General features: G+C 37.3%; 2 protein-coding genes across 2 annotated transcripts; one reads left to right on the forward strand and one right to left on the reverse strand.

Moving 5' to 3' along the window:
* Window positions 1–2968: 2968 nt before the first annotated feature.
* Window positions 2969–5281, reverse strand: LOC147273063 (uncharacterized). Its single transcript, XM_086256679.1, has one exon. The coding sequence runs from the start codon at window positions 5279–5281 to the stop codon at window positions 2969–2971; it is 2313 nt and encodes a 770-aa protein (XP_086112805.1).
* A 4371-nt stretch (window positions 5282–9652) lies between these two features.
* Window positions 9653–10726, forward strand: LOC147273064 (uncharacterized protein At2g29880-like). The gene is made up of 2 exons (XM_086256680.1): window positions 9653–9913; window positions 10037–10726. The coding sequence occupies exons 1-2, from the start codon at window positions 9653–9655 to the stop codon at window positions 10724–10726; spliced, it is 951 nt and encodes a 316-aa protein (XP_086112806.1).
* Window positions 10727–11235: the final 509 nt, after the last annotated feature.

The raw sequence follows: 11235 nt of genomic DNA on the forward strand, positions 1-11235 counted from the left end.
CTTGTCAGCAAGACTGAAAACAAATAAGGGAATGATTGACACAAATGATACAAGGAACAAAAGTGTTTCAAGGGAAAGACTTATCGAAGAATGTGTTTGGTTGGAAACTTCGAAAGAATCTGCTGAATCGGCTCTGGGTTGGCATATCCTGCATATTAGTAAAAATAATCTACTAACAATCTTACAAAGTTATTTATTTATTTATTATTGTTATTATTATTATTATTTTAGGTCGTACCGCTCTGATACCACTTTTTCTGTGACGCCCCGAAACTGGGAACACCACAGCGGCACCCGTCTTAAAGATCCTGAGACTATAATACCCCTTACCCCGAGTATTATATTCCCAAGCTCTCTAAAACGAGTTAAGCCCTTTTTATTGAAGAACCCGGGTTGGATCAGAGTAGTAAAAATACAGCGAAAGAAATTACTGAAAATACCTCATATTATAAATAACAGTAAAGAGTACCAACCCGTGAGGGTTATGTGTTTCAAATACACTAACCCTAATGCTACAAAATAAAACAGTAGATAAACAGATATGTCAGGATAGTCCAACCCACGCCAGAGTGATTCAGTCTTCAACAAAGTGGTGCAACAAATTGGACTCATGGATAGCCATTGGGATATGCCACCTACGAGGATGAAAGAGAAACACCACCACAGATCCAAAGAAAGGATCTAAACTAGATAGCAAGACTGAAACTGACAAGCTGCAAGTGCCACACCCACGACCTCAATCTTGGTCTCCAACAACTGGATTATCTGCACTCACAAGAGTACAGTAGGGGGTAAGCGTCACATACGTTCATCGCTTCCCCTCGAGGGAAAATCCTGGTTAGGTTTGAAAGCAATACTCGAAGATATAGGATTTCAAGGAAAACAGTTTAAAAGCAATGCACACCCAAAAACAGGGTATCAATATCAATAATATTGTAACCAAAGCCAGTAATGATAAAGATAATTATGCCAATAATCAGTGAGTAAAGCCTTTGCATGCTCATACATCTTTTTCCTTCCTGTCACGTGACATAGTTCAGAAACATACCTGCGACCGATCACATACAGGCCAACCACCAGTATCGGAAATTCAACCACCACCTCGATACTGTGGTGAGAGTATCCATTTACCTGGTAATACCACATTGGTTAGCCTCCCCAGAAGGACATTCGACTAACCAGTCCGTACTTACCCCTCCGGAGGTTTAGGGGATCGAAACCCAAGGTCACAACACGTGCCCGTTACTCTCAGGTCGTCCAAGGTATCACACAGAAAATCACACAAATATGCCATACAAAAATCATGCACATTCTCTGTGAAAGACATTTTCATATACATATAGTACGAAAATAGGCAGGAAATCCAATAACCGGGATATGGTACTTTCCCCCTACCTGTTTTACCAAAGTGTGTCCCTTGCCTGATCCCTTTCCTGTGTCTGGGTCCCACTTGTACCTGTTGGGAAACTGGAGATCCGAATCCGACGACAGCTATTAGGAACGTACTAAACGTACTCTCGGCCTTGTCTATTAAGACCAGGTAAAATTTAGAGGTTTGGCACTAGCGTAACTTGCTAGGCTTCTCTAAATTCTTGATCCGGCATGACCCTGCTCCCCGAGGCAGACAGTCATGTCAGACCGTATGGTTTCTAAGTTTATTTTAATTTATTGTCGAGGAGGTTGATCAGATATGAACCTTACAACGTGACCAGGTCAGTGCATGGGGAAACTGAGGGAGCTCTGGCTCAGTACCCAACGCTTGTATGCTCATGGACTGACCTTAGTCATCACGTTATTTGGTTACCACTGATATGGCCTCAATATTTATTAAGTTCATTTAATAACAACAGTTAAACGGTATTTCGTCTATAACTACCACTTAAACAACAGCAGATTAAATAAGCTGGGTTAAGGGTATACCTGTTGAAGACTTCCCACGAGCAGAGTCTCGGTACTACTAGACTTGCTAAATAATAAGATTAAAATAGCCTAATTAACAAGAGATTTATTTAACAAAATTTTAGCAGAAATTCGACAGGGATCAAGAAATTACCTATGTAGCTCAGAAATGATTTTTTTTAAAACTTCACCAAAACATAGCCTTCACACTACTAGAATTGAAGAGCTCGTCGCCACGATCGCGTAGGCGAAATCGGATCGTCGATCGGAGCTCCAGAACTCAAGATAAACTCAAAACAAGATTGAAGAAGAGAGAGAAAGGAGGAGAGAGGAGAGAGAAGCTCTCTCTTGGGAAGCGTGCGGCTGAATTTGTGAGGATCAGCTGGGGTTCGCGCCACTATTTATAGGGTGAGTGAGTGAGTCAACTCGGTTGACTCATCCGAGTTGACTGGGTTGACTCAAGTCAACCGTCATAACTTTGACTAATGAGAAATTGACACGTGGCGAAGGCTTTGACACTTGGCTGCACATGCAGCCATCAGATCTTGCTGCCATGCATCGTTAGACGCTCCAGATCGTGCCACGTGGCGCGATCTGGTGTTTTTCCTATTTTATTTTCTTTTTCCTATTTTTCTCAACTTCAAAAATTAATTAAAAATAGCTCGGGACTCGGAAAAATACCCCGAAAAATACTACGGACTCGTATCGACTAGTACTAATTAACTATGAGGTCAAATTACCAATTTTCCCTTTAGAAAAATTTCGAAAATTTCAAGCTCCACAAACTAAGATAAAATGCTTTTAAAAATGAAATTTTGGGAAATTCATAAAATAATCTCCCGGACTCGGAATAATACGAGACTTGCTCCGTTGGGTTCGTGAGTAAAAGTACCACCTTCTAAAGGTGTAACTTGGGTCAAAACTCTAGTCAAAGTTGGTCAAACAATTAAAGCTTAAGGTGAAAAATACGATTTTCCGCCAAACAAATTTCTAGAAAAATTCTAGAAATTAAAGAAAAATTCCAAAATAAATTTGGAAAATTTTGGGTCTCACATATATAGTAGCATTACTAATTGACATTAACTATATTCTCATACCTTTCTATGGGGTACATCCATCGATAATGTACCGGGCCCGCCATTGCTGCCTCTTCAGCTAGATGGGCTGGTAGGTGTAGCATGACATCAAAAATGTTTGGTGGAAAAATCTTCTCCAGCTTGCATAATATTAGGTATATCTGCTGTGTGAGGTTTGTGAAAAAGTCAGTCGTTCCACTCTTTGAACATACAAGTCTGAAAAATTGACAAAGTTCTATCAACACTTTTGTTACTGCATCTGGCAAAGTGTTTCGCAAAGCCATTGGGAGCAATTGTTGCAATATGACATGGCAGTCATGGCTCTTTAGCCCCAGCAATTTCCTTTCTTTAACATTCACACAACGGGCCACATTTGATGCATACCCATCTGGCACTCTAACTGATGCCAACAACTTACAAAATACATTCTTCTCATTTGTTGACATCGTGTACAAAGCCGGTGGAAGTTGAGTTCTACCATGTCCCCGCTGAGGGTGTAGAGTCGGCCTCATATTCCATGCTTCCAAGTCCAATCGTGCATTCATTCCATCCTTAGTTTTCCCATCTTGTCCTAGCAACGTACCAACCACACTATCGCATACATTTTTTTCTATGTGCATAACATCCAAATTATGTCTAAGAAATAAGTGTTTCCAATATGGTAACTGAAAAAAAATGCTTTGTTTTTTCCATGGTCCCTCATACATTACTGGTCCTTTGGGGGTTTTGCGCTTAGCTGCTTTCTTAACTTTCTTCCCAAAAGTAAAAGTCAAACTAGACAAATCACGTAGACAATCAATACCTGACATTCGTGCCGGGGGAAATTCCTTTTCAACCTTGTTATTGAACGACAAAGTTTCATGTCTAAACCTATGCCGGATAGGCAAAAATCGCCGATGCCCCATGTAGCAATTCTTATGTCCATTCGGTAACCACTTACTGCAAGTATTGTAGTTGCAATATGGACAAGCGAACTTGCCTTTTGTGCTCCAACCAGACCAGTTTGCATATGCTGGGAAATCGTTGATAGTCCATAACACTGCAGCCCGCAATGTGAATTGTTGCTTTGTTGCTTGATCATATGACCTAATCCCATCTTCCCATAGTAATTTTAGCTCATCAAAGAGTGGTTCCATGAAAATGTCAATGTCATTTCCAGGCCCCCTCGGACTTGGTATTAGAACAGACAACATCATATAAGGTTGTGTCATGCATAGCCAAGGTGGCAAGTTGTATACACACATTATAACCGGCCATGTACTGTGTGAAATGCTTATGTTGCCAAATGGATTAAAGCCGTCGCTGGCCAACCCCAAACAAACATTCCGATTTTCAGCTGCAAACATTGGGTATTTAGTATCCAAATGTTTCCACGCGGGTGAGTCAGCGGGATGTCGCATTGTACCATCTTTTGGCCTTGCATTTGAGTGCCATGTCATCAAATGTCCCGTGTGTTGTGACATATACAAACGTTGCAACCTAGGACCAAGTGGAAAGTATCGCATCACTTTTTGGGGTACACGGTTGTTTTTTCCTCCATGACTTTTGTGAATGGTTTCAATTTGAGGTTTGTATCGACTCTCTCCACATGTCGTGCACTGATCATATAAAGCACGGTCTTTCCAATATATCATGCAATCATTCGGGCAAGCATGAATTTTCTTGTATGTCAATCCCAGCTCCTTGATCAATTTTCTTGTCAAATGGAAACTTTTTGGAAGTGTCTCACCTTTGGGCAGAATTGATTTGATCAGTAATAATATCCCTGTTAGTGCAATGTCAGGAACCCCATGTAGACATTTGATTTGGTACAAGTGCACTAAAAAATCCAACTTCTTTAGACCCCTACACCCTGGATACAATTCCTTATCAGCGTCCTCAAGAAGTCCATAAAATTTTTCAGCCTCTGCAGTGGGATTTGTTGGTAGTGGTTCTTCACAAAAAAACTCATTTTCATTACCCTCTCCACCATGTCTAAATACATCATTCAGCATGTCACGCATCCCGCAATCAGTCAAACTGGCATCAGCAACTCGAACGGTGTTTGAAGGCATGTCCCCATTCTGAGCCCGAGACTCTCCATGGTACACCCACAAACCCTTTGCATAATCATTATCCATTCCGTCGACTGTCATGTGTTCAGCCACATTGCTTGGATTTTCCCAGAAACGGTTATAACATTTTGCACAGGGGCACTTTAATTGTCCTTCATGTGCAGCTACAGAAAGGGACTTCGTTATAAACCTATATAAACCAATTATGAATTCATTCGATAGCCTGTTACTAACGACCCAAAGCTTGTCCATCGTATCCCGGTATCGATTGCTATTAAAATACCAAATTGTCTGTCAGCTTACACAAACTCATTACGTATGCTTCTATATACCACAATAACTAAGGTTGTTATTTTCCCTTCTGTATGAACTGCTCTCAATTGGTTTACATTTGCTCTATCTTCATACAGATCTACAAAATTTGAAGAATTACTACCACTGTTATATGAAGGATTAAATCAAAATATAAAGCACTCCAAATTTAAACATTCTTATAATACTACTGATAATGGTATGAAATAAAAGTCAAATTAAAACGCATCCCACAATGTCCAAATACCATTGCTATCATACCACAAATCAGGGGTGAACAAAATAATTTGAAGAATTCAACAAATATTACTAACCTGTGTTTTTGTTGGGCCCTACATTAGTGGAGCTCATTAATCTACTTGATGCGTCTGCTAGATCTCTCTGCTGCCGAAGTAAATACGAAATTCAGTGGGTAGTTGTGGGCGAAACTGGTAGGGATCCCCAATAATGGAGGCTTCTGAATGCTTGGCCTGTCTGCAACTCAGACACTGTAATCGATGACTTTTGAAATATTAAAAATGTAAGGTTTCATGTCCGCATTTAATTAAGTATTTGATATATAAGTCATGTTATTAGGAATATTAGAATAAAACCAATTAGATAAGTGATGTGACTGATGGCCTTATGACAACAATTGAAAATATAATAAAATGGGTTCAGGTTGGTGTACGTGTACAACAATTGGTGAATTGATTGGTTTTTTTTTTTTTTTTTTTATCCATAAGTCATTTGAGAAATTGAGGTCATTATGCAAAATAAATAAAAATGCATCATTTTGTTTTGCAAACACACATAAAGACATAGTGTTGAACAAAATTTGTAAATAAATAATAATAATAATATCACCCAACATAATTTTACCCAAATTCATTTAAGGAATAAGAGTTTTAATATTTTGGGTACGACCCATTCAAGATGGAGTACATCTCTTAATTACAGTCCCTTGACTCAAGGGAATACCCTTTGATTCCAATTGCAATGACACCAACGGATCACTTTGTGAGTGTTTGAATTTTCGATAGATGAAAGACCTATTTACATGGAATTTATTTGCGGCTGCGGTTGCACCCATATTTTAGGTTGCTTACGTACCCGTTGCAGGATCAAACCACACGTAGTTCCAAGGTTTTGGGATTTAAATGGGTGAATGACTCATTTAAATGATTTGAGTAATTTGGGTATGGTTTAAAGCCCTTGGATTTGATTTGAGAAATTAATTCAGGGACTTTTGTGTGTAGAATTAATTTCTGAAGGATTTGGGTGGATTTAATTTGGTGCGAAATTAATTCAAAGAAATTTGTATGAATTAATTCCTAAGGGAATTTGAAGAAATTTGTGAATGCGGTTGAGTGTGAATTTTGCTCACATTGCCTACGTACCCATGATGGGATCAAACCAGACGTAGTTCAGTAAAAGAATTTGACTTGATTGGCTTTGTGCCATTTTTTGGAATTGAATTTGAGAATTAATTTTGGTTTTGTACCGATTGAGAAATTTGGTTTTGTACAAATTTGAGAGTTTGAATTTGGGGTTTGGATTTGGTTTCGGTTTTGGTTTTGTACCGATTGAGAGAGTTGGTTTTGCACCAATTTGAGAGTGTTGGCTTTGTACCAATTTAAGAGTTTGAATTTAGGATTTGGAGGAAAATGTGCCCATTAATATTTTTGTATCATTTACTTTTTAAATGACACATTTTTTTATAATGGGCTAACATGAATTTGGTTATGTGTCCACTAATATCTTTGTATCAATTATTTATTCATTGATACACTCTTTATTTATTAATGGGCAAAGGTACTTTGAAAACATGACCACTGGATTTGTGACCCCAGTACAGGTGATTTAATAATGTTGGAATGAGGTCCAATATCTAATTTTGCTGGCAGCACAATTGCATTAACATGCAATTTTTATTCAGAGCAAATTGAAGACAAGCCCAAGAAAAGCTTCACGTGGGACCCACTAATTTTCCCAAAGACTTTGTTTTCCTTTACTTATTGAAGATAAGAATCCAACAAATTGATTTCTTCTTGTATCCTGGAGCTTGACTTTATTTCCACTTTGCTGCATGGTTATAATTTAGAACCATAATTTCTTTTGTGATCTTGTACGGGAAATACCCATCTCTTGAAAGAAGCCTTTCTTCTTTTCTTTTCTTTGGAGGGGCACATTTGGCTTTTGCTGGCAGAAGTGCAGCACCTTTTTTCTTTATTGTGCTGCATTGCCATAGCCTCATTTAATTTGTTTTTCTCATTTTCTTTCTTTTGCCCTTTTTTTTTTTACTACGGGCCCAACTTGATTTTTTTTCTTGGCTTCTCACGTGAAGCACTATGGAAGCAACATCACATCTTTTCCTTGGCTTCACAACATGTCAGAGACCACCTTTTATTTTCGTCTCTTTTTTTGACTAGTTGGCTTGCCAATTTCATCTTGGGAACTTGGATATACTTTCAAGCGCGACTTTGATTTCTTTGTAAGCCGCAACTTATTTAATTGGTTGGGTTCTTTCTCTCCCTTTTTTTTTTTTTTTTGCGTTCAACAATATAGCAAAAGGAGATCTGTTGTTTCTCCTAATCTGGTTGGCAATTGAAGGCATAAGAAGTGATTTCTTTTGTGGGGTTCAGCACAGAACCACCAGCTTAGAAAATTAATTTTGGGGGTTCATATCAGAATCCCCATCTTGAGATCGAGAAAGCAATTTATGGGGGGTTCAGACCAGAACCCCCATCTTGAGATGAGACGGATTTATGGGGGGTTCAGACCAGAACCCCCATCTTTTGAGAGAGGATAGATTTATGGGGGGTTCAGACCAGAACCCCCATCTTGAGATGAAAGTGATTTATAAGGGGTTCTGACCTGAACCCCCATCTTAAAAGAAAGAACACTGCCAAGAGCCACTACCTTGAACTTGAACAGCAACGGTCTTGCAGTAATTCTCTCTTCTCTCTGTACTTTCTCCTTCAGCCTTTCGGTCTCCTCCCCTTCTCTCCTCCTTTTTCGGAATCCCTTATGCTTTATTTATACAGTCCATGAGAAGTGCAAGTGATGAGATCAGCTGGAGATGAGATAACTCTCTCCATTTAAATTTAAACTTATCAGATAAGAGATAATTAAGCTTTCAAATAAATCCACATTATCTCACTTTTCAATTTGTTTTCATTTGAAATTCATGTGGCACATGGTATATGGGGATCTTATCTCAACCTCAACCTCAACCTCAACCTTTGTATTTTTTTGAATTTTTTTACGGTTCAACACATAGTTAATAATTTTATTATGTGCTGGTTGGGGACTCCAAAAATTATTTATTTATATATGTGTGGGAATATTAAAGAGTCCATTAAAATTTGACGGTATTGAAAAAGTTATTGACTTTGATAAAATTCAATAAACCCTGGAGTTTGATGGAGTTTGGAGTATGAAGTATAAATACCAATTCTCCAACCTTCTCCCCAAACATTTCTAAAGGAATTCACGCCAACACTTTGTTTTTACGACTTTGCTGAACAAGTAAGCTCCCAACACAGCCTTCAATCTTCCATCATAGACCACTTTCTGATCTCATCTCCAGGTAGGGTTCTCAACAATTTGATGTTATTCTTTTATGTAATATAGATCCATGTGTTTCTAGTTAATGATTTCTCTTCTATTCAGCGTTAGGGTTCTCTTGTATTTTAGGGTTTAGGGTTCTCTTGTATTTTAGGGTTTAAGTTCTCCTCTATTGGGTTTATGGATTTTCAACATCAAATATGTATCTATATATACAATTTACAAATTTCAACGGGATTTATTTTTTTTTAATATTTTGTGAAGCTGTACGAAGATACTAGTTATATTTTGCTAGTTTATTAGAGGAATCTTTTGCATGTGGTTGTCATTGTGTTTTGTTGGTAAAAGAATGCAGTTGCAATTTATGACTCTCTCAAATCTAATGGTTTATTCTAGTACAATGTTTGTCAAACAAGTCCTCTTTCTTCTACTATGTTTGTATTCTTTTGTCTGGTACTATTTACTTTGGTTTATTCAAGGCCTTTAGTACTATTTACTTTTTTCTGGTTGATCACCTCTGCCAATAGACAAAGAGAAAATTATTCATCATTACGTATGTACGTACCATTCATATGTTGCTATTTTTTTTTTCTGAAACAATATCATGTATTGTATTTATTGCGGATATTTGGGATAGTGATTATATTGAGATAATTGCATGTGGAAATTTCAGTGTGATCAATGGAAGATTCACAACCAGGAAAGGGAAAAATGTCATATAAAATGTGGACCACAGTAGAAAGCAATTTATTATTAGAGCTCATGGTTGATGCTGCCAAACGTGGATGGCGTGATGCTAATGGTGTGCTAAGCAATCAAATAGTAGAAAACAAAATACTTCCTCGTCTTAATGAAAAAATTGATGAGAAAAAAACTTATTCCCAATACCAAAGCAGATTGAAATGGTTTCAGAGTCGATATTCTAATTTTTCTGAGCTTATGCGTCATAGTTCTGGGTTTGGGTGGGACCCAACAACAAAGAAGTTTACTGCTAATGATGAAGTATGGGAAGATTACTTTAAGGTGAGCTTATTGTTTTTTTTTTTTTAATATCTATTTTATATGATAACTTGATATTATACGTAAAAAAGAAAAAAATTAATTTTTATTATATGTTAACAAATTTTATTATTTTTTCTTTGCTAGTCCCACCCAAACCAAAGACACCTTCGTACAGACACATTTGCAGAGTATGAGGACTTGAGAATTGTAGTTGGGAATGGAATAGCTGTCGGGACAAATTCAATTGGATTGGGCGATGATACTGATGCAACAATATATAGGGCTAAAGACAATAATCGTGTGAGGATAGAAGACTATGTGTATGACGATAGCCATGATGCCTATGTACCAAGTCAGCATGAACTATCATCCCAAGCACCACCAGCTGGACAAAATACTTCATACTTACCCTTCCTGGACCCCTCTTTAGAGACTCCTTTAGAAGGCACTAGTCTTAAAAAAAAAAAAAAAAAACAAACTAGAATTGAGTATGAAGGAAATACTAGCTCATTTGAGACGACCACTCGAGCCAATGTTCTAGACAAGATTTCTCTTGGTCTTGATACAATTGGTTCAATGGACACTAGGTTTGAAGAAATGCAAAGGCTAATGGAGAAAAGGGACAAATATATGGAGAAACGTGAATTAGAGAAAAAGGAAAAAGAGAAAAAGAGTAATCTCTGGAATGCTATCAAGGAGATCCCAAACTTGGATACTATTACTCGTTGCAAAGCACTTAAGTCGATTAAGAAGATAGGAGTCACAGATGAGTTCTTAGAAATGACTGTTGAAGAGCGCTCAGTGTGGATACTCTGCAACAAGTTGGATGATTGAATGTGGTTTTTTGAGTCTAATGTGTCTAGCATTTTGGAGTATGTTAAACTTTTTGGTTTAGAATTGATTTTCTTTAATCATTGCATTTTCTTTAATTTGTTTCACTACTGAGTGCTTATAATGAAATAAATGGATGTTTGATTTATTTCTTCTTAATTGTGATTTATAAAAATTTATCCCTGCATGATGTGGCTATATACTCTGGTTTATACATAGTAGTTGCAGACTTAATTATTACTTTGCATGGTTGGTGGAGCGTTAATGATAAAATTGTTATATGGTTCACAATAAAAACTCAACACTTGCTGCTTTATTGAATTATTTTTAAAATAGCATGAGGCTAGAGTGTATGAATTGTATATTGTCTTAGCCCTAAAAGTTACTAATATATGACAACTTGAACAAACAAGAAAAATGGTCTAGCTGTATATAAAGGTTATTGTCATTCACTTTATTTTCGTTTTGCATATTCATGCATTAGAGGTTTTAATTTTGTGATGAACATATTT

Source organism: Dryas octopetala, chromosome 9 (assembly GCF_963921425.1).
Source record: "Dryas octopetala chromosome 9, drDryOcto1.1, whole genome shotgun sequence".
Classification (NCBI taxonomy): domain Eukaryota; kingdom Viridiplantae; phylum Streptophyta; class Magnoliopsida; order Rosales; family Rosaceae; genus Dryas; species Dryas octopetala.